The 23,978-nt window shown below is 40.3% G+C and overlaps 1 protein-coding gene across 1 annotated transcript in view; it reads left to right on the forward strand.

The window, feature by feature from the left end:
* The window catches only part of GNAI3 (G protein subunit alpha i3), a 40,119-nt gene that overhangs the window by 11,660 nt on the left and 4,481 nt on the right, over nucleotides 1–23,978 (forward strand). The window contains exons 2-7 of the mRNA XM_056139104.1: nucleotides 7,296–7,338; nucleotides 7,455–7,596; nucleotides 13,819–13,976; nucleotides 16,895–17,023; nucleotides 21,127–21,256; nucleotides 22,256–22,409. Coding sequence (XP_055995079.1) covers nucleotides 7,296–7,338; nucleotides 7,455–7,596; nucleotides 13,819–13,976; nucleotides 16,895–17,023; nucleotides 21,127–21,256; nucleotides 22,256–22,409 — 756 coding nt within the window. The remainder of the gene's footprint in view (nucleotides 1–7,295; nucleotides 7,339–7,454; nucleotides 7,597–13,818; nucleotides 13,977–16,894; nucleotides 17,024–21,126; nucleotides 21,257–22,255; nucleotides 22,410–23,978) is intronic.

The raw sequence follows: 23,978 nt of genomic DNA on the forward strand, positions 1-23,978 counted from the left end.
CTCAGCTTTGGAAGTTTGGTGGCAGGGGGTGTCAGCCCTCAATCAACCCGTGACTGGGCGGCAACCTATCCTGTGTCAAATACTCCTGACCCAGCACAGGGAGTGCCGTGGCCCATATATCGTGGAGGTCATTGTCCACTGATAGGGATGATAGCGAAGTCGACTTGAGTAGGGTATGGGCAGGCAGGTATTCAGAAATTGTCAGTTAAGTTTAAGAAAATTTTTTCTATGTGCCTCCATAAATAGTGGAGACCCATTATCTCTGTCTGACCTAGTCGCATTTCTCTGACCTCTGTAGTCATAAGATATTTAGGGCATCAGGGATGCGGCTCGTGTGAGGTGCAGGCATTGCATGCAGAAAACTTGAGTTCAGTCCCCTGGCGCTGCAGAGAACGAGGGTGGGGAAGATACATATTGAGGGCCGTAGCTCAGGTTAGGAGATAGTCCCCGAGGTAAAAAGCGTTGACTGGCTCCTTGAACACTGCTGGGGGTCGTCCTGACTTTTGGACTCACTTATTCACCGAAACATTTAAGAGTACTCACTGTGTTTTTTGCACTTTATTTTACTGAAGTGGATATCATGTACTAAGCAGTTGGGATAGGGTTTAATAGTTACCCTTAGGAAAAAAGTCAGGAGGGCTGTAAGTCTGAATTTGTTAGTGGAGTTGTGGGGTGAGAGTGGAAGGCATAGCCAGGAATGGGTGTGGAGCTGAATCAGGATAGCAGAGGAATGGAAATCTGTTTCTCTTAACTGCCCACATTGGAAATTCCATCCATTGCAACCGGCATTTGCAAAATGTGATTAGGCAACCCCCGAATCGCACAGAAACTCAAACCATTCATCCCACAGTTATTATGTGCCTACTCTGCCCTAGATTGTACTCCAGATTTTTTTTTTTGGGGGGGGTGAGAGATGCAAAAAGAAAGCACTATGTTGTGCTTTCGAGGAGTATGTATATGACTTCATGACCAAAGGACCTTAAACAGACCCAAATAATTGCAATGTTCTACAATATAAAGTGAATCAAGTATTCACTTTATGGTATTTGATGCTAGCATTGGGGCAAGACTGAGCCTTCTCATGGTGCTGTTGGAAATACTCACAGAGGGTCATACCAATAGGAGTTTCATTCCACTGAAATCAGCTAACAAAGACGAGTAAGAAGAGTAGAGATGGAGTGATAATAAATTAGTTTTTAGAAGAGTAGCCAGATTAGCAGTACCTAAGTCACACTGTTTTTGTTTTTAAAGAAAAGAGTAGCTTAAGATGACTAGAGATAAAAAGAGGTGAGGTAGTTGGGGAAAGGCAGTTTGGGATTTAATCTTGGAAATGAACTTCCCCCGTAACTGATGCTGAAAATGAATGAGTGACCAATTACAGCTCTCAGGACAGAATCATAACTCCTCAGAGGGAATGGGGAAGTTTCCAGCAGAAGTTTGATTTGAATGGAATTGTCAGAGATGTTCTTGTGCAAAGACCTGGCACATTTGGAGGAAAACTGGGCTGGTGAAAAATGATTCTGGTGTTATAGGCTAAGGAACCATTCTGATTTCACAAGAAAAAGAGATCTGACTCCTCTGTGAGACCGTAAATTCCTAAACTTTTTTGTATTTAAAGTCTCTGGTCTTTGTAGACCTGGTCTCAGAGGAGGCATATTTGTTTTAAAAACAGAAGCAAACCAGTAAAACAGATGGAGTAATAGTCCCCCCCCCAATAACAAACATTCCCCCCAGTCCATGGTAATTATTCAAATCTTTTACTGAATTAGGAAGCAACTGTTTTTGTATTAAGTATGGTACTTTGAAAAGCATTATGATAAAAACATTTTTACCTTCATCTGAATTTTTACTCTTTTAACTCCTTACAGCTGTCAATGAAAGGAATTAGTGGGACCCAGAAATATTATTTTTGGTTGGTTTGTTTGGTGGGGCTACTCCTAGCTCCTCTGTGCTGGCAGGTGGGGGCTTGGGGGAGGGAATGGGATGGGACATAGGCATCGCATGGCTTTTTTGGGGGGGCAATATGCCATGTCAGACCTCTTGCTTACAAAGCTTGTGCTCAACCCTTCAAGCTATCTTTCTGACCTGAAATATTCTTGTATTTAGAAATCGCATGGACTTAGTGTCCATTGTAGTTCTAAGCACTCATGGCTTTTGTTGTTCTTTTTAAGAATATCCATCTAACTTGAATGTTCTGCTACTTTTGGACTATAATTATAGAATATCTTCAAGCATAAGAAATTGTCTTTTTTGGACTTGGACTAGAGAGATGGTTTAGCTGGTAGGACTTGCCTTGCGTGTGGCTGACCCGGGTTTCATCACTGGCACCCTATATGTCCCTTGAGTCCTGCCAGGAATGATCCCTTAGCACTGCCACACTCTACTCTTTCCTGCCTCCCCACTGCCCCCCAAATTGTCTTCCACAAAACTTCTCTACTATTGCTGCACACTTTCTTTAATTCTTTCTTTAGCCCCTCTTGGTCTGAGAGTACATGCTTAATGAACATATTGATCACTGTATTAGTTAGCTATCTTGGCTTGTTGGGTTCACAGAGTCTTGTTTTATGTGAGGCATCGTGTGTCACGATTGCAGATTTAATCATAGAGTAGAGCATCTAGGGCAAAGCTTCCTATTTTCTATATGGGGAGCTATGCATTATAACTTGACCAAGTCACAGCTAGTCATAATAGATCTAGGACTAAAATGGATACTTCCACAGAGTTTATTACTACATCTGATCATTAAAAATCTTTTTAGGTGTCTGTTTTACATGAAAAAAGCTAGAAAATAAGCTAGAAAAGAGACCTTTTATTTACAGAGCATACTTTCAGCTTGCTGTGAGAGAGGCTAATTCTTACTGTCTTCATAAGTTCCCATATGTCTGGAAATAAGGGGCAGTATTAGAATGTAACACTAACAAGAGGATTTTCCCAAAATAGAGCCATTTATGGGCTGGAGCGATAGCACAGTGCGTAGGGTGTTTTCCTTGCATGAGGCTGGTCGGCCGACCCGAGTTTGATTCCTCCACCACTCTCGGAGAGCCTGGCAAGCTACCGAGAGCTGCCTGTGATGTATTGGCTATGCCAAACACAGTAACAAGTCTCACAATGTTACTGGGCCTGCTCGAGCAAGTCATGGCAACGGGAGGATAGTGCTACAGTGCCATATAGACACCTACCTCTCTAAAGCTCCAGGAAAGGGACTGTGCTCTTGTTGTAATCTTGAGCTTTTAGGAATTTCAAGATTTCTCATCAGAAATTTGTATTTTAAAGAAAAAAAGGGGGCATTTGGCGCAGAGACCTGTGAGGGAAGCTCGCGGAAGGGTGCAGGGTGTCCTGGTGGGGGAAACGATCAAAGAACAGATGGGTAGGAGTGTGGGAGAGGAGGGAGTAGACGGGTAATTTGGACTGAAATGTATTTAAGGGAAAGAGTGTGTTTTTTTGGGGGTGGGGTGGAGAAAATGACTAATCCTTTGACGTAATTTGCTGTAGCTTTTAGGTTATAAGTTTCTGTTAAGTGTGTGAATTCAGATTCTATCTAGGGTTTTTTTTTATTTTGAAGCAGCTGTTAAATAGACCTTTTTGCACTGGGGTTTTGAACCAGCATTAATTATAATCCAAGAATATTTTTCCCCAGTGGTGGAGGGAAGGTGGCAGCAGTGGTGGAATTGGTGTTGGCATATTGAATACCTGTAATAAATCATCATGAAAAACTTTGTAAACCATGGTGTTTAAAAATGGAGGGGAGATGGGGAAGAATATTTTTTCCTTTTTCTTTTTTTAGACTCTTTGGACCTTAGCATTACTTGGTGGCATTCCAGAACAGTGAAGATGGTTTTCGTAAATAATAGCTGGTTCACATTTACTGAATACTTAGTATGTGCCAGACACTTCACTAAACATCATCTGTTCACTTGTATTTTACATGGAGGGAGGTTTAATCTGTCTAAAGGCATAGAAGAGTAAAACATCAGGTACCTTTTTCAGACTGCTTTTCTTTACGTCAAATTTAACAAGAAAAAGGAGAAGATATGAGGTGTCTTCTGTTTTTTAAGTATCACCCATTTTATAGAATTAAAAAAAAGTTTATTCTGGGGTTTATGGCCGCCTTGGTGGTGCTTGGGGAACCATTGGCAGCCCTGGGGATCAGACTGGGTTTGACTGTATAGAGGACAAGAGCCTTAATCCCTACTGTTACTCTAGTCCTAAAGTTAATTTGTTTTGTTTTGGGATCACATACTCGGGACCATATGGGATGCCAAGGGATTAAACCTGGGTCAACCTCATGCATGGCAAGGACCTTACCTACTATACCATCTCTCCAGGCCTCCTTAGATTCATTTTTAAATTGGTCTTAAGTGAGCTGAACTTATTTTACTCATTACTTACTTAAATTAACTTTTTCATTCTCTGGCTTAAAAAATACCTTGCAAAAAATCCATTATCATCTCTTTATTTTTCATGACTGCTGTATTATTATCACTATCACTGTCATCACGTTGTTCATCGTTCACTTGAACGGGCACCAGTAATGTCTCCATTCGTCCCAACCCTGAGATTTTAGCAGCCTCTCCTTATTCTTCTTTCCCAACGCTGCCATATTGGAGGCTCTTTCAGGGTCAGGGGAATGAGACCCATTATTGTTACTGTTTTGGCATATCGAATACACCATGGATAGCTTGCCAGGCTCTGCCGTGGGCTGCTATACATATATATATATATATATATATATATGTATTATAGGGAATAATTATAGGGAAAGAAATAGAAAGGTTTATGATATGGTACTTGCTCTCAAGGAGTTCCTTTAAAATTAAGAACATACTTGGGAAAAGAAAATGATTCATGCCAGAGTATATGCCAGTGAATCATTGTTTTGTCTAACTACGTTGGTGATAACATATGCTAACTGTATATACTCTTGTACTGTTTATTTTCTAAATTTATTCTACACCTTTATTCTCTATTGCCTTCCTTTTATTAAGATCACTTAGCCTCTACTTTTCCTTTTTCAAAAATCTCCCGCTTTCCCCTTCATCCTTTTCTTCCCATTTATGTAGGCTGCCCTTTTGGTATACATTCTTGAATTGGGGGGGGCAGTGGGTGCTCCTAAGTAATTCACAGGAGGTCTGGTGTACCCCACCATTGATTCTTGGCCAGCCAGGTCAGTGGCTCAGTGCAAGAGCCCATGCTATGCTGTTCAGACCCTGCAGTGCCAAGGACACCTGGACAACTCCAGTTGTACTGGGGGCATCCAGGGCCACTTGGGTGGTACTGGGGACCTCAAGGGCTGCTTCTGGTAATCCTTAGGGGACTACTTTGTGCTGGGAAATCAACCTAGTTTCAGTGTGTCCCAGCTGCTGTACTGTCTTCAGATCCTGGGACCTTACCCTCCAATCTCTATGACGCTCTCTGTATGTCTTATCTGCTACGCAGTTTCACTAGTCATCTTCCCATTTCTTCCCTCTCCAACCCATAGATTCTGTTTTTTTGAAATTCCTTTGCTCCCTTTAGTCTTTGGAATCTTAATACCCTGCTAGAATGAAGATGGGCAGATGAATCTCCCCTTAACTTGTGATGAAGGAAGGAGATGTTAAAATAGAGAAAAGAGGAGGGACTTTCCAAAGATCACATATGGTGGGGGAAGCAAGATAAAAATGGGAAGCAGCTTGGGGGAAATCTGAGTGAGATGTTAATTACAAGTGCATTAACTACTAAGCAATTGGGAATTGTTAGATCAGTTTCAGTTAGATCATTTCTGGTAGTACTATTGGAAGTAATGAGAAGGAAGAATTTTAAACTAGAGGCTTGAGAAAATAACAGTAGTTTCATATAAAATGTGCAATGGCAGGCTCAGATGAGTGAGGAGTAGAGAGGATTAATTTGAGAAATGCATGAGAGGAGGTTTTGTTACAGCTTGAGGTAAGGAGAGAAGGGGTAGATTCTAGATGACTCTTAAGTTTCATAGTTGGAAGAGAGTTGAGTTGATGACACTTTTCCTGGTGATCTAGAAGCTGAATCGGTCAAACAGCTTTGGTATAAAGTCATTCATTCTGTATTTGAGCAAATGCCATTGAGCAAAATCTGTATTTGATTCTGTGGTCAGTGTTCAGAGGTCTAGTAAAAGCTTAGGTAATCATAGTGTTATAATAAAAGGGACAGACTGGCCATCTTCTTCCGTGTGTGGTGGTGGTGGTGGTGGTGGTGGTGGTGGTGGTGGTGGTGTGTGTGTGTGTGTGTGTGTGTGTGTTTGAACCCAGGGCCTCAAAATTTTGGGTTTTGTCTTTTGTTTCATTTTCTCTGTGATCACGGGCTGGGAGCGGGTTGGCCATATCTGATTATATTCAAGGCTTACCACTGGTGGTATTCAGGGAACCACATGTAGTAACCAGGTTCAGACTCTAATAGGCCAGAATAAGGCAAACATCCTTATCCATTAAGCCCATTTTTTGTTGTTGTTTTGATTGGTTTTTGTTTCAGGTCACACGCAGCAGTGTTTGGAGGTTACTTCTGGGTCAGTGCTCAGGAGTTCCCATAGCCAGGGATTGAACCTAAGCCTGTCCTGTGAAACATGGGCTCAACCTATTGAGCTGTCTTTCTAGCCTCTTGCTTTGCGTTGACTTCCCCAGTTGTGCTGAAGCCCCAGGCTATCCCCAGAGATTCTCCTAGGAGCTGGCAATAGTGTTACATAGGCAATATAATAGGTCTGAGGTTTGGTGCTTGGACCTGGCTATGCCATGCCCAAGCTGCTTTGGACCAGTGGTTCAGGGAGCTACAAGGTCAGCTTTCTGGTGCAGGGGGCTATAGCTGGTAGAATGCTCTAGAGTCACTTTGGTGGTGTGTTGGGGACATTTTATTCCTCATTGATTTTATTTTGGATAATTAAAAGCCATAGGATGGTTTGGAGACAGAATTATATTGTGATACAGTTTATATTTGGCCAAAAAAATGAAATTTTTTTAATACTTCAGTTTAATTTCAGTGTATATTCAGTGTCTTCACCATGTTTCATTTAGAGAATGGGTTCATACAGGTATTATGTTGCTATGTCTCCTTTAGAATACCTGTGTGATACAAGTAGGCCCTGGAACACTTTCAGTGACTTATATTTGGTTGTTGAGGTATAGACGAAGGAAGTGAAGTACTTTAAGGGAGACGCTCAGTAGTTTTTTTAACTGGAATTTCCACCACTGTTTTCTCTGGAATGTGTGTTTTTTTTTACTAATATAGACTTAGATTGAGCTTATACTTTTGTGTGTGATTACAGATTAATTCAGAGTTTGGTTTTCTTTCAGGTGCTGGAGAATCTGGTAAAAGCACCATTGTGAAACAGATGAAGTAAGTTGGAACATGGCCTTTTATAATGCATTTTCACTTAAAGCTTAAGAGTCCAGAGTATCGTTCCCTTTTAGGCATGTGATATTGATTTGTGAGTTTTGATTTTTGTTTCAAAGAATCATCCATGAGGATGGCTATTCAGAGGAAGAATGTAAGCAGTACAAGGTAGTTGTCTACAGCAATACTATTCAGTCCATCATTGCAATCATAAGAGCCATGGGGCGGCTGAAGATTGACTTCGGGGAAGCTGCCAGAGCAGTAAGTGTTTCTCATTTTCTCTTCACTTGCTCCTTTTCAGTACTTTATGTTAAGCAAAATTTGCTTCATCTTTCAAGGAAATGAATTTAAGCAATGAGATAAAATATAGTAAAGTGCTGTGCACTCAGTTGAGATACTTATTAGTTTTAGAACATAATAGTTTATCATCACAGAGCTTAGGAAATGTGGAATTCTATTGATTGGCTTCTGTGATAGCTGTTTTCTTTACTTCTTGTACAACACTGTTGAATTATATTAGTAAGTGAGCATTGAAACTGAAGTAATCTAGAACTGGGGATGTACCTCAGTTATAGAGCACTTGCTTTGTGTGTGTGAGGCCCTGGTCTGGACCGTAGCACCACCCAGATTGGAGTAATCTAGAAGTAATATCATTGTGATAAGTAGGCTCTGCTTTGAGATGTAGAGATTAAGAACAAAAACCAGTCTCTCAGAGTAGTCTCCCTAAAGATACGTTTTAGAGACATTTTTTTCCTGTTACAGCAGAGTCTGGCAAACTCCCCGTGGCATACTCAATATGCCAAATACCAGTAACAATGATGGGTCTCATTCTCCTAACTCTGAAAGAGCATTTCTCAGGGCTAGGACGAAGGAGACGTTACTGGTGCCTGTTCGAGGCAATCGACAAACAACAGGATGATCGTGATTGTGATCGTGATTTTTCTGTTATTCAGGAGTATGGTGGTGAGGTATAATTGTACCACAACCCCACAAGGTAACCATCATTATAAACACATGCCCTTAGCGATAAAGAAATGAAAAATTTAAAAGAATACCGTGTACTTGCCCTTTCTTGAACAGTGGCTGTAGAACTATATCATGCCAAGCAGAATTCTTACACATGTCAGATATTTAAAAGTTGTGTTATCAGCACCCAAAAGGAGAGAGAGAACAAAAGGGAATGCCCTGCCACAGAGGCAGGGGGGATGGGGGGTGGGAGGGATACTGGGATCAGTGGTGGTGGAAAATGGGCACTGGTGGAGGGATGGGTACTCGATCATTGTATAAGTGAAACCCAAGCACAAAAATTTGTAAGTCTACAGCTGTACCACATGGTGTTTCACTAATAAAAATTTAAAAAAAAAGGCAGAGCAAAAAAAAAGTTGTGTTACGATATTTAGTGGATCTTGAAGGTTTAATTTGTAAAATAAATTATGTGGTATGGTGGGGAGAGGGCTGACATGAAGGCAGGGCATCTTTTGTTATCAATAAATTCTAAGAGTAGGAGGAGAATGTATGGCATGAACTCCTAGAAATAGTTGTGTCATCAGTGTGTCCATACCTAGTTGCCCTGGGCAATAAAAAGGGAGTGACTTGGGGCAGCCACCTGAAAAGGCTTTTTGTAGGGGGGTTCTGGAGTGAGGGCCCGGTGTCAGGGACAGGATCCAAGGCCTCACACATACAGTATAAGGCATTGATGTTCAATAAAGAAATGAAAAAAATTACTGGGGGAGGAGAGGTGGTGTGTGTGTCAAAGAGAGTAGATGCTTAAGGCTCTTACAGCGCTTACCTTGTACAGCAAGTATGTATTCAATTCACAGCACTGCATGTGGTCCCACAGCCTCACAGGGGTAATTCCTGAGCATATAGTTGTAGGTGGATAGTTTTAGAATAGGGAGTCTTTTAGAAGTAATCTAAGGGATTGGGCTGGAACAGTAGAACAATGGGCAGGGTGCTTTCCTTGCATGCGGCCAATCCTTATACATAAGGTTTAATTCCTTATATCCCATATGGCACGGCAGAGCCTGGCAAGCTGCCCGTGGCATATTTGATATGGCAAAAACAGTAACAATAATGGGTCTCATTCCCCTGACCCTGAAAGAGCCTCCAGCACGGCAGTAAGGAGAGGCTGCTAAAATCTCAGGGCTGGAACGAATGGAGATGTTCCTGGCGGCCACTCTAGTAAATCGATGAACAACAGGATGACAGTGATACAGTGATGTTCCATATGGACTCCTGAGTCTGCCAGGAATGATCCCTGATCACAGAGGCAGGAATATGCCCTAACAGCCAAGTATGGCTCCAAACTGCCCTTCCCCCCCAAAAAAAATTATAGATAGATAGATAGATAGATATAGTCTAAGGGATGATCTAAGGGATAAAGCCCTAGGTACAGGGTTGTAAAATGATAGGGTAAGGAGAGCAGAGAAAGAACTGGGGATGTTGCGCAGTGGTAGAGCACTCGCGTTGCATGTATGACTCCTTTCCCCATCCCTGAGGAACAAAACAAAGAAATGCCAACATTTTGGTTGGAGAAATAGCTCAACTGACTGGACCGTGAGCAGCAAGCCTGTGTTTCAACCTCTGGTACACATAGTCTTTCAGACACCGACAAGATTGACCTCGGAGCACTGAGCAAGGGTAGCTGAGCACCAGTGGATCTGGCATAAACCCCTGTGCTCACTTTTCCTCCCAAATAAGAAGGAAAGAAAAAATATGTGAGACAGAATTTTTGGTTTTGTAAAAAGATACCGTATTATGCAAGTTACTGATTATTTTTTTGAAGCTTTTATGCAGGGGAAATTTGATAGTCAAGACAAGAATAAACAAAGTCTTTCCTTTTCACCTTTCTCCTTATGTTTTTTATTGTGTGGAACCTCTTCCTGGAGCACTCAGGGGCATCCAGGGCCACACTTGCAGATGCCCCTGGGGCCACGTGAGGCTGGGAATAGGCCCCAGAGCTTTGTGCGTACAAGATGGGCTCTTGACCACTTGAGCCAAGTGCCTGGTCCTCAGTCAGTAATATGGTATTTATTCTCTGTTGATTTTTTCCCCCTCTATTTTAGTTTATTATTATATATTCCCCCCCTCCTCTATTTTAGTCGGGCTGGAGTGATAATACAGCAGGTAGGGCATTTACCTTGCATGTGGCTGACCTGGGTTCCATTCCTCTGTCCCTCTCGGAGAGCCTAGCAAGCTACCGAGAGTATCTTGCCTGCATGGCAGAGCCTGGCAAGCTCCCCGTGGCGTATTCAATATGACAAGAACAATAACAACAAGTTTTACAATGGAAACGTTACTGGTGCCTGCTCGAGCAAATCGATGAACACTGGGAGGATGGTGCTACAGTGCTATTTTAGTCATTATTTGTTTATTTTAGTCATTATTTTTTAATTTCTTCCTTTTTAAATTTACTATCATCTGTCTTTCCTTTTTTAAATTTCTTAGCATTATCAAATCAGTTGATGTTAATTTTTGCATCCTAGCATTCCTTAATGTAATTGATGTCATTGACATTCTGCTATAACAAAATACCAAAGTTTCATTTGGCAGTTTATAAATGGGAGAAATTTATTCCTGCTGTTCTCAAAAGTTAATCTGACATCAGGAGTCAGCAGCGGTGGGTTGAGGGCCTCTTTCATGATGTTGCTGTCTCCCTGAGTCTTCCCTTGGTGCTGGGGAAAGGATATCTAGGGTTTCCCTCCTCCCATTCATGACCACCTTCAAAAGGCCTCCTCCTGATACCATCTCAGTGGATATTAGGAATTCACCTTGTGATTTTTGTGGAATGACAGGAATTCTCAGATCACACTATCTCTCTGCCTCTCATTTCTTTTGTCAGATCAGTTGGCATTAATCTTATCACTCATGTTACCAGATGCAGTTGACATCATTCTTCTGAAGATCTACCTCTCTGGCCTAATTTGCAGTCCTTAGAATGTTCAGTTTCCCTCTTTAGTCCCCTTCCCTGTCGGAGTTCCTATTTATGGCTCTTTAATCCTTTCCTAGTCTTTTATGGTTGGTTAGAGAGTGAGTGAGAGAGTAGAACTGGGTGTGGTTTAAGTTGTTTTATCTGCCTAAGGGTGGAGGTATGAAGTTTATTGTAAAGAGGAGGACCTTTTTATAGACCTATAAAGAAGATTTATTGTAGGGAAGCAAGCGAGGTCAGTGAACGAGATTAAGTAGGAGGGAAAGGTTGTTTACTAAAACAGTGCTCAACAAAGTCAGGACAGCAAAATATGTGGCTGTGTTTCTTTTGACTTTGAAGATTCTAAAGTTAGAATTCTGACACTGAAAAACAGATTATTAAAGTTTTGGGTTACCTACATGAGTATAGGTTGAATTTTAGAACCAAGGTACTCTGCAGTCTAAGGACATTAGATAAAACAATATAATATAAAGTATGACATGCTCTCTGGTACATAACGTTTGACATTTTTTAATGTTACAGATTTCATTAATCACTGATTCATTTTTTGGATTTTTTTTTGTTTGTTTTTATTGTTTTGTTGTTTTGGGCCACTCCTGGCTTTGTGCTTAGGGAACACTTTTGGCAGGCTTGGGGTACCATGTAGGGTACTGGGACAGAACTCAGTTTGGCCGTGTGCAAGACAAGCATCCTACCTACTGTACAATCATTCTGGCCTGTCACTGATTCTTTTATTAAAAATTTTTAATTCTCTCTGACAGGAGAAAAGGGGAATTTAAATGTTAGATTTTTTAAGAGAGGTTGGGTTTATAAAATAACAAAATAGGAGACTAACACCCAAGAATGGCTGAGATTAGTACCAGGAACTTGACTCCATGTCTTGGAGGCCAACCACACATGCTAGGGGAAAAGGGAGCTCTAATAGAGAAGGGAACACCAAATAAAGGTGTTGGGAGGATCCTCCCAGGATGGGAGACGCATGCTGAAAGTAGACTATGGACCGAACATGATTGTCACCCATTGCCTCTTTTGCAAACCACAACACCCAGTAAGAGAGAGAGAACAAAAGGGAATGCCCTGCCACAGAGGCAGGATGGGGGGTGGGAAGGATACTGGGATCCGTGGTGGTGGGTAATGGGCACTGGTGGAGGGATGGGTATTTGATCATTGTATAATTGAAACCCAAGCACAAAAATTTGTAAGTCTGCAACTGTACCTCATGATGTCTCACTAATAAAAATTTTTTTAAAAAAAGAGAGGTTGGGTCTAAAGAACTAATAGACGATAAGAATCTTAGGAGAGAGGTATTTTAGTCGAAAGATGCTAAGGCTGAAGACGCCGGGGTTGGTAAAATCAGACAGTCACAACGGTTACTGCTTAGTTTAGGGGTGCACAAATCTTAAGGGTTTTTTTGTTGTTGTTGTAGTTTCATCTATGGTATGAAATGTTTTTCTCTTCTTGTTTATTTTGTCCTAATGATTATTTGTGATACTGTTGATTGTTCTCTGTCCTCTTTACTTTTTTTTAACCCAGTATATGCTTTTTTAAATAACTATATAATTATTTAGAAATCTCTCAAGATGGCTAAATACTGGATTTGAAGTAGGGAAATCATTCTATGAGACTTGTGTTTATTTTGAAAACTATTTTGCTTGTAGCGGTGGGTGGAAAAAAGCCAAGAAGTCACAGTTTGCATACCCCATTTTTGTCCCCTCTGCTGCTTTAAGATTTAGATTTGCAAGCCACTTGTAAAGCAGTGTCTGATTCATAAAGTTTTGATCAAATCTTTTTACTTCCTTTACCTCTACCATATCTTCTCCCCTTTCTAATTTAGAGTTAATTGTTTGTTCTTTTGGGGAAATCTTTTCTGCCAGATTTGTTTCCCCAACAAGGCCTTACAGACTTTTTAAGTTCCTTAATCTCCTCTTCCCTTAAATTGGATAGCATGTCACTTCCTTTACTCTGTTTAGATATTACTGCTAATATGCTAATATTATTAGTAATGTCTCCATTTCTGTATTATAAGCTTCTTTTAACATTTTGGGAATTATTACATGTGCCTGTCTCACGGACTAGGTTATTTTCTGTCAAAAATGAAGAGTAAGTAACTAGGATGGAGTTTGGTAGTCCAGATGGAAGAGATCTTTTTAGAGCCTGTTGTTGGGTACAGTGGTGCGAGGAGTGAAAATATTCCCCTGCCCGGCTCTCCACTTTCAACTGTATTGACATAAGAAGGGGAAAGCCTTCATTATTACATTCTCTCGGAACACTATGTCAAGAGAGGGATCTTTTTTTTTTTTTTTTTCTTTTTGGGTCACACCAGGCGATGCTCAGGGTTACTCCTGACTTTGCGCTTAGAAATTACTCCTGGCAGTGCTCAGGGGACCATATAGGGATGCTGGGAATTGAACCCAGGTCGGCCGCGTACAAGGCAAACGCCCTACCCACTGTGCTATCACTCCAGCCCCCAAGGGAGGGCTCTTTCTTTAAGAGACTATTCAGTCTTCCTAGAAATGGAAACTCATCTGTCCCTCTTTCTTCCCTGCTATTTCCAGGATGATGCCCGGCAGTTATTCGTTTTAGCTGGCAGTGCCGAAGAAGGAGTCATGACCCCGGAACTAGCAGGAGTCATCAGACGGTTATGGCTTGACGGTGGAGTGCAAGCTTGCTTCAGCAGATCTCGAGAGTATCAGCTCAATGATTCTGCTTCCTAGTAAGTAGTTTTTCTTTGTGAACTTAAAACAGAAAATAACTTGGTGACCCTAGAAAAGTATTGTTCATCCCTAAGAAGATGTTTAAAGAACATTCTTAGATGTTTATGGAGTCTTAACAGTTGTCTCAGGTTAGAATTTGTAGAGTCATTTTATATGACTTGGAGAAAAATAATTCATTTTTGGAATGTCAGTCAGAGACTTGGCAACATAAAAGTTGTGCCATGCAACAATAGTCAGATGTGCTAAGGATGATATTCGTGGAGTTTGGGTGTCTGTGAAGAATAGTGAAATACATGTTTCTGATGTTTTCGTGTTTTGTATTTAGGTTATTTATCTTTGTATCTAAAACTGAACGGCTACTGTGCTATATTGATTTTATTGGTAGTATTGAGTAGACCTTGTGTCTGCATGAAACTAACTGCAAAATCCACTATTTTGGAAATAAGAATGTATTTTGACATATACAAATAAAATGAATAAAATTATTTTAAATGTGTGAACTTTTGCTGAAAATACTTTAAATTTTGTTCTGAGATTTTAATTCTACATAGGTATTTTCACTAATTGCTTTACTTGGATCCAATTTGAATAATTTTTGAAATTGTAGTATTGTGATACTTTGCACAGCATTGTACATGCACACCTGTAAATCAAGCATACTTGCCATATTTATGCAATCTGTACCAATTTGTACAAATGTTTATATATTTTACATAAAGCTGTCTGTATGGAGGGAAAAAAATATGTGCCATGGCTATTTATGATAAGCAAGTGAACTAGGAGAGAACTCAGTTGCCACTGGATCCAGGATCTCTCTTTTTTTTTTTAAAACATTTTATTTATTTATTGCTTTTTTGGGTCAACCCGGCAATGCACAGGGGTTACTCCTGGCTCTGTACTCAGGAGTTACTCTGGCGGTGCTCAGGGGACCATATGGGATGCTGGGAATTGAACCCGGGTCAAGCTGCGTGCAAGGCAAATGCCCTACCTGCTGTGCTATCTCTCCAACCCCTGGATCCAGGATCTCTTTTGGTTCTGTTACTACCCTCTGCGTGAAGGCTGTGCATTGATTGTCAGCTTATAGGGGAAACCAGAAATGTGATAGCTCTTTTCTGTGGACCCTGCTCTCTGTGGTTGGCTGTTGTATGGATTTCTCTACTACTAGTCACCGCTTAAAGAATTTTTGCCAGATTACAATGGCAGACTTTGTACTGAGAGCTGAGTCTTGGAACAAAATTGAGGCATCTATTTGGCAAAGAAATTCTCTTGGTTAAATGGTCATAGAGAGCTTATGATTGATACTTCTGTTGAGCTACTTTACACACTGTTCAGTTTTGCTTCTTTTATAACATTTTTTAAAATAAAGCTTTTCTTCAGGATTTTTTAAAAATTTAATGTGCTTGGGGAGGGGTGGGTGAGCGAGCTTGGTATGTTTCTGATACCTGTATTCATCTCTGTAGTAAATAAATGTACATTTAAGCATTAAGATATTTTCTCATAATAGTTTCTTTAATACTGGAATTAGTATCTAGTTTTATGGAAGAGCCATTAATGATTTACTCAGTAGGGATGGGAGTAGGGGTCGTAATTTAAGCCACACTTGGCACACCAACAGGTGCTCAGGCCAAACCGCATCTTAAACTTGCGCCTCTAGTGCAAAGCATCCTCTCAGCCCACTGAGCAGTTCTTTGGCCCCTCTTGGCTCCTATAATAATATTTCCAATTGTAGATATTGATCGTTTGTTTTCTCAGAAGTCATTAAATAATGCTGGATCATGATTGCCTTTTTCATTATACATGCAGTAAGCTCTGAATCCTCTGACTGCACCTGAAGATGATAGAGCACACACCAAGTCTCTCCCCGTCTCCCCCCGCCCACACACACACAATTATTAGTACAAGCTTAACTGGTTCCTTAATATTAATGATGGTACTTAATTTGTAACAGACCATTAATTACACTTACAATGGTGCCACCTACTTTTCATTTTTCTAGCCAGACTATCTCCTGGAACTGAAATTGTGAAGAGTTTAGTTTAACTTTTAAGAAATTATTATTATTATTATTATTTTGCTTTTTTGGGTCACAGCCAGCAATGCTCAGGGGTTACTCCTGGCTCTGCACTCAGGAATTACTCCTGGTGGTGCTGGGGGACCATATGGGATGCTGGGGATTGAACCTGGTGGGCCATGTGCAAGGCAAATGCCCTACCTGCTGTGCTCTTGTTCAAGCCCTGAAGAAATTAATTATTTTTTGGTTTAGGTTTTGTGTTACACAATAATGTTTGATTCAGTACTAAAATTTTCAGGAATCTTGAATAAGCACAACACTTCCAACACTTTTATATTTCTCCCTGCGGCACCCCCCACCCCCATTGGCCTTTAGAGTTTAATTCTATGGAATTAAAACCACTTTAGCATTTGTTGAATGTACATTATTTATATTTGTTTGTCTTTTCTTTGGGGGTTATATCCAGTCGTACTCAGGGGCTATTTCTGGGTCTGTGTTTGGGGATCAGTCCAGGTGGTACTTGGGGGACTGTGAAATGCAGAGGATTAAACGAGGGCCTCTGCATACAAAGCGTGTACTCAGCACATTCTGCCTTCTCTCCAGCTCCTACACAATCTACATTCTTGCCCTGTGCTGAATTGCTTTTTTTCTCATTAATATTTATGTGATCTTGAACATTATAGTTTTATGCTGCCACACGAAGTAACAAGATCAGCATCTACTTTTTTTGAATGTAGGAATGGAGCTCAGTAATAGTACTTATCTTGCATGTGTGTGGTCCTGGGTTCTAGAACAACCCTGGCATAGCCAAAAAAAAAAAGTACTGTAGACAAAGAACTAGTATAGTTTAAACTGCTGTGCACGTGATTAGCTTTACATGTAAAATTAAATATGTGTTTTATTTAGTTACCTAAATGATTTGGACAGAATATCCCAAAACAACTACATTCCAACACAGCAAGATGTCCTGCGAACAAGAGTGAAGACCACAGGCATTGTGGAAACGCATTTCACCTTCAAAGAGCTATACTTCAAGTAAGTCATTTTCTTCTGCTTTGTGTGCTAAACACCTATCTTTCCTTTAGTTAGTGTCTCTTAATTAAGGCAGAATTTCTTTTGGCAGTATTCTTTGGTTTAAAACAGTGGTTTTCAGTTGTCAGTCCGTGGACTGATGTCTGTCAGAAATTTCTTGCTAGTCTGCAGGTTTGTAAAATGACTGTGAAAACCACTGATTTAGAAAACTTAATCATTGCAGGGCCAGAGAGATAGTACAGCTGGTAAGGCATTTGCCTTGCATGCAGCCAACCCGGGTGGTCCCCTGAGTACCGCCAGGAGTAATTCCTGAGTGTAGAGCCAGGAGTAACCCCCGAGCATTGCTGGGTGTGGCCCCCAAAACCAACAAAAGAAACAGAAAACTTACTATTACATTCATCAGTTTCTGTATGAATTTTTAACTAAATCAACCCCAAACATTTCTCATTTTTCCAAATAGCATAAATTACATCTGTCTGCTTGGAGGACTGTAAATTCAGAATTAAGTTGTAACTTACCTGTCAGTAGATTTAATCATATTGTTACCGATTTATTTTATTTTTAATTTTGTTCTTTTCAGCTGCTTTTTTGTTGGAATCACCAAAACAGGTATTGAATGTTTGTTGTTTAGAAGGGTTACAACAGTATTAAAAGACTAGAAAACCAATTTTGTGGCTTAGTTATGTAGCTTTGTTCTGCTATTTTGATATTAAAATAGAATTGCTTTTCTCATCAGTGTTGATCATTTCTAACTGGATTGTATTTTTTTTTAAGTTTACTGGAATGGAGTTAATATTGCTATGGCTTATAAAGTAGTTTGTGCAGAGTGTCTGCACAACTGAATTCATAATACTGCGTAGAATGAAAAGCCGACCTGTGGTGGAGGTATTTTGGGAAGGTGCCACGACATTGAACTAGGGATTGTTTCAGAAAGAGAATTCTAGTTCTCTCACACAAAGGGTTTTCTCGTCAGCATTAGCAGTTCTCGGATAAGTTTCAGCTTGTCTTCTGTGCCGTGTCCACTGTATATATTAGATCTTTCTGGTTCCTACTTTTTGTTTTTGTGACTTTGAGCTTAGGAATAAATTTACCCCTTGAATATATGATACACTTTTTAGCTTTTGCTTAGGCTTGTTTGTAGAATGTGGCATTAAGCATTATTGCATGTAAATGTGATTTCTAGTGTAGAGCTGTTCTGTTTTCTTTGTCCTGAAAACACTAGCTTCACAGGATTCGTGAAATCCAAGAATTTAGACATTACTAGATACCAGTTGAGATCTTAAAATCTTAATACACCAAAACAAATTTGATAACTGGTACAGGAAAATAAGTTTAGGTAAATATTTTGAAAATAGAGTAGATGCTCGCTTTCTACTGATGAATTTATTTGATAGGAGTAGCAAAGGCCACATGGATTCTCACCTGTGAAACTCAGAGATGTCTCTTTAGAGCCGTGTATAAAATGATATGTTGATAATTAAATGTTGTGACTTTTATTTTGTGTGGGAAACTTATTCGTTGATGTTGTCACAGATTGATCTTACTGGTGGAGCTTTTTTGTTGCTTTTTGTTTTGTTTTGTTTTTTTGGCCACACCCTGCAATGCTCAGGGGTTACTCCAGGCTGTGAACCATGAGGGATGGAGGGGATCAAAGCGTGTAAGGAAAGTGCCCTAACCACTGTACTATCTCTTTGGCTCTTTACTGGTGTGTTTTATGTTAGGACAGAAGCCAGATGCACCCACTTTATTATTGGCATGTAGATATCTTGCTGTGAAGTACTATCACTTCTTCCTTTGTTTCCTCTTCTCTCTAGGCAATGCCACTATCCATTCATTCAAACATTTATTGAGCATCTGCTATATGCAAGGCATTGTGTAATTGCTAACTTGCCTCTCAGTTATGAGGTAATGTTTGTAAACTGTTGATGTTTCAGTGAATGATAATGTAAATATTGATATGTTGTAAAACCCTACTTTGGAATGTCACAGTGTTCTTTAGTTTTATGGCCATCATGAAGGAAATGGAAAATAAGCTAAAATGATTGATGTTCCCCATGCAAGACTTAATGGTGAAATAAATATTAGTTGTCCTAAAACCTGTGATATGATCCTGCACTAACCTCAAGTTGTGATGGCATCATTCCAGGTGTTATGACTAAAGTTTGTGAAAATAGTATATGATCAACTAAAAGAAAAAGTAGTAGTCATGAGGAAATAACTGTTCTTCATTATGATTACATTTATAGTTACCTCTTCTCTAAGTCTCTGAAGCAAGAAGTCTGTCAGTTTGGACTCCGGATGTCTGTAGATCTTTCACACTAAATCAGTTTGGCGGAGTTTAACTTTCAAAAATGTTCAAAGACCAGAGCAATAGTACAGTAGGTAGGGTGTTTGCCTTGTACCCAGCCAACCTGGGTTCGATCCCCAGCATCCCATATGGTCCCCTGCCTGGAGTAATTCCTGGTGTGGAGCCAGGAGTAACCCCTAAGCACACCAGATGTGCCTAAAAAAAATGTTCAGGGCCAGGCCTGGGGAGATAGTACGGGGGTTAAGGTGCTGGCCTTGCCCTTGCCGGCTGATTTGATCTCTGGCACCATATAGTAAGGTACTGGTACCCTGAGCACTGCCAGGAATAATGCCTGAGCACTGCTGTGTTATCAAAAAGGAAGAAGAAAAGATTAGGACTTGAGAGAGCTCTCAACAGGCTGAGCCCAGCATGCTTTTTATGCAGTAGGCCTGGGACTGACCCCTGCCATCACCTGACCCCCTGAGCACAAAGCCCCGAGTAGCTCCTGAGTACCACTGAGCATGACACCAAAACAAAGTCTTCAGAGTGTCTGTCACCATTTACATGCATGCCTCTTATTCTATTACAAAATGACAATGTGTAGGTGCTCCTTGTACTATAAGAGGTAGTTGTTGACAGAGTTTGGCAGCTGACTTAGAATATTAAGTCATACTGGGCTAGTGCAATAAAATTAATTTTGAGTGGAACATAAGTGTGTCTTCAGTGGGAACTTGTATTATTATTATTAAGGTCAACTAAGACTTAGAGTGGGGAAATATTTTTAGATACTATGAAAAACAACAAGTTTTGGTTTTAGATATTGAGTTCTTAGAGATATTCTATAAAATATAATTTGTTTTGGGGCCAGACCAATAGTACAGTGGGTAAGGTGTTTATCTTACATGTAACTGACCCAGGTTCAGTCCTTGGCATCCCAAATGGTCCCCAGAGTACCTCCAGAAATAATTCCTAAATGCAGAGACATTCCCTGAGCATCCCCAGATGTGTTCCAAACACAACATATACACTATATATGTGTGTGTGTGTGTGCGCATAATTTTTACCTAAATAATTTTCAGTCTCAGATCATTTTTCTAAAAGTAAGGAAAACAAACTTTTGAATCAGGAGACAGAGGTTCTGGAAGCCCAGAGTGCAGAGTCGGGACATAGTCTTCCATTGTTGTAAGTCGAGGTGTGAACCGTTCAGAGAGGTCAGGCAGTAATGGGGTAAGAGCTTGGGAGCTTGAGTCAGCGTGTCTGGGTTTAGATCCCCGTTCTATTTACTAGTGATTTGCCTTTAGGTGGACCGTTGAACATATCTGTGCCTCAGTTTCTTTATCTGGAAAACAGGAAAAATAGTGCTAAAATATTTGCAGAATAAAGTGAGTTCATCTATTTACTACTTAGAATAATATCTGGCATTGTGGTAGCCACTTACATATTAGTTGTTATTCTTATTGATCTGTATTCCTTAGCCCCTCATATCCCCTCCTTCCTTTAATCTGTTTCATTGCTTATTCTGCTGGCTTTTGGCATGTGTGATAGAAGCTTTTATAGAAGAGAGACTTAGCTATTTTATAATGAGAATTTCTAAATTTTGTTTTGTCACATTTTATTTTTAATCTCAGGCAATTATTTTGACTATTTTGTCTCCTTGTTTGTCTTTCAAATTGTAAATAGGATTTTTGAATACACGGTGGTGGGAAGTTCCCTAATCATTCCAGTTAGGGAACTTCCTTAACCGATACTGGGGAGAGGTGTGTGAGAGTGTGTGTGAGTGTGCGTGTGTGACCTTTCTCAATTTGTTCTTTCTCCTTAGGATGTTTGATGTAGGTGGCCAGAGATCAGAACGAAAAAAGTGGATTCACTGTTTCGAGGGGGTGACAGCAATTATCTTCTGTGTGGCCCTCAGTGATTATGACCTTGTTCTGGCTGAGGATGAGGAGATGGTATGTGTAAGCTTCTGGTTAAAAAACAAAACCAAAAATACTTATCTAGTGCAGTCAAAAAGTAGAAAATAACTTGTAGAGGTTGTGTATCCATTTGTTCATTGAACCAGAACTTAATATTCTTAATTTTTCTTTATGTCAGTGAAATTCAGAATGTTAAATCATGCTCTGCTATGTTTTTAAATTTTATTATTTTATTCTTATATACTTTAATGGGATTTGTAATAGTGTATTAAAATCTAAAGGCCATTGCCCACCCGCCTCTGAAATGAATGCCATATACATATTTTTAAAAAGCAGAATACACCAGATTAATTATATGACATGATGATTAAGACATTCTCTAACATAAACCGCTTCTTGTGCTGGAGTTTGCACTTGTTGGAGAGTTGGGATATTACTTGATGATTGTCTCTTTGCCCTTTTACTCTTAAGAAATGTGGGGCCGGAGAGATAGTATAAGGATTAAAGTACTTGCCTTGCACATGGCTGACCCACTTCTATTTCTGACATCCCATTTGGTCCCCCAAGCGCCAAACAGGAGTAATTACTGAGCACAGAGCTGGGAGTAACTTCTGAGCATAGACAGGTGTGGCCCAAAAAGAAAAAAGTGTAACAGTGAGGCTGGAGAGTTAGTACAGGAAGTAAGCATTTGCCTTGCATGTAGCTGTCTCTGGTTGGTTTTATCCCCATCATTGCGTTTGTTCCTTGAGTATTACCTCCTGGTGCTTGTGTGGACCTTTTCTCCACTGTAAGACCCCCTCATGGGGAAAAAAAGTGACTTATCTTGTCTAAGTGGACGTGATAAATTGTTCGTTAGCTATTCCTTCTCACATCTTAAGAATCACAATGGTGAGGATAACTGGTTTTTGTTTTATCACTTAATCGTTTTTCATAATACTCTTTAGTGCTTTGATTCTTGGTATATTTTTCTCACTAGCAGTTAATGTTTGTAAGTTAACATTTTTTTGATGTTGACCTGTCATCCTTGTTTTTTAGAATCGAATGCATGAAAGCATGAAACTGTTCGACAGCATCTGTAACAACAAATGGTTCACAGACACTTCAATCATTCTCTTCCTCAACAAGAAAGACCTTTTTGAGGAAAAAATAAAGAGGAGTCCGTTAACCATCTGCTACCCAGAATACACAGGTAGACTGTTTTGTAAGATTATATTGGAGGTCAAAGTCAGGTACTTTATTGATGTTCCTACAACTCCTGTTTCGTTTTGGACAATGCATGTCTAGCCTTAAGTTACACCTTAGTGGTTACTGGTAATTGGTATCAGTGTTAAGCGTGTGAGCTAAGAGTCCTTATGTCTAAAGTCCTTTGCTAGATATAGATGAGTTTACTGTGTTAAAGTTTTCTGCTTTTCTTTGTTTGTTTCTTGTTTTGGGGGTCGCACCTGGCAGGGCTCATATGAAGTGGTGGAGCAAGAACCCAGCTTGACTGCATGCAAGGGAATCACCTTAACCACTTGCTGTGTGAACTCTCCAGGCCCCATTTTCCTTATTTTTTTAAGATAGTAAAGATAAAAATCAAAATTTAATATCAGTGTCTTTGAACAAATATCAGGAGATATTACTGTGTTTCAAGAAACTCATTTAATTGTTTAGAGAAAAACGTAAACAATTTCATCATAGTGTTAAATGTTCATTAATAGAAGAAAAGGCGAAGTGGCTCACTCCTGCGGAGTCAGCATAGTCTTTTTCTGGAGGAAATGAGTTCCAGTACAGGAATAAGTGATTGTTAGAAATCCATAGGCGGGGCTGGAGTGATAGCACAGTGGGTAGGGCATTTGCCTTGCACGCGGCTAACCTGGATTCGGTTCCCAGCATCCCATATGGTCCGTGGAGCACCGCCAGGAGTGATTCCTGAGTGCAAAGCCAGGAGTAACTCCTGTGCATCGCCGGGTGTGACCCAAAAAGCCAAAAAAAGAAAAAAGAAATCCATAGGCAAACGAGGAAATAAAAAGTGGAAGTACCATGAATGAGAATATGAAGGTAAAGAGAAGATCTCCAGGGGTAGCGAGAGAGCTCAGTGGCTGAGTCTATGCTTTGCATGCTGGAGGCTTGGGTTTGATCCCTGGCACTTCGTTATCCCCCTAGGACTGCTGGGTGCTCAGAAACTGAGAGAGTTGTGAGAGAGGTTGGGGGGAAAGGGAGAGAGGGACTGTGGAGGAAGAGAGGAAATGAATCTGTTCAATAACCTAGAAGGAATTTGGTATTGTTGGGGTCTAAAAATGTTACGAAGTTGTTGGAACGATGGACAGAGATGATCATAGAGTCTTGTATCTCATGCAGAGTGAGTAGGGAGCTATTGAATGTCATTGGGGTATATGATGTAATAAGGACTACGCTTTAGAAAGATTGCAGATTGCAGTAATATAGATATTAAGAAAGTCAAATTGATAACGTAAGGACTCTGAAGGTGAAGATACAGGGATCGAGCCAGAGAGAGAGTATAACAGGTAGCACATATGGCTTGATAAGACTAACCTGGATTCAATCCCTGATACCCAGTGTGGTCCCCTGAGCACTGTAAGCACCTCTGCCATGAGTGATCCCTGAGCACAGAGCCGAATACACAGATCCCTGAGCACATCCAGGTGTGGCCCAAAGACAAAACAAAAAAAGATACACTATCAAAATCAAGAGTGGAAATGCAGACTTGGTGGGGTGGGAGATATTGGGATTTGGGGGGTATATCTGGCTGTGCCAG

The sequence above is a fragment of the Sorex fumeus genome, unplaced genomic scaffold (assembly GCF_029834395.1).
Source record: "Sorex fumeus unplaced genomic scaffold, SorFum_2.1 ptg000131l, whole genome shotgun sequence".
NCBI classification, from domain to species: Eukaryota; Metazoa; Chordata; class Mammalia; order Eulipotyphla; family Soricidae; genus Sorex; species Sorex fumeus.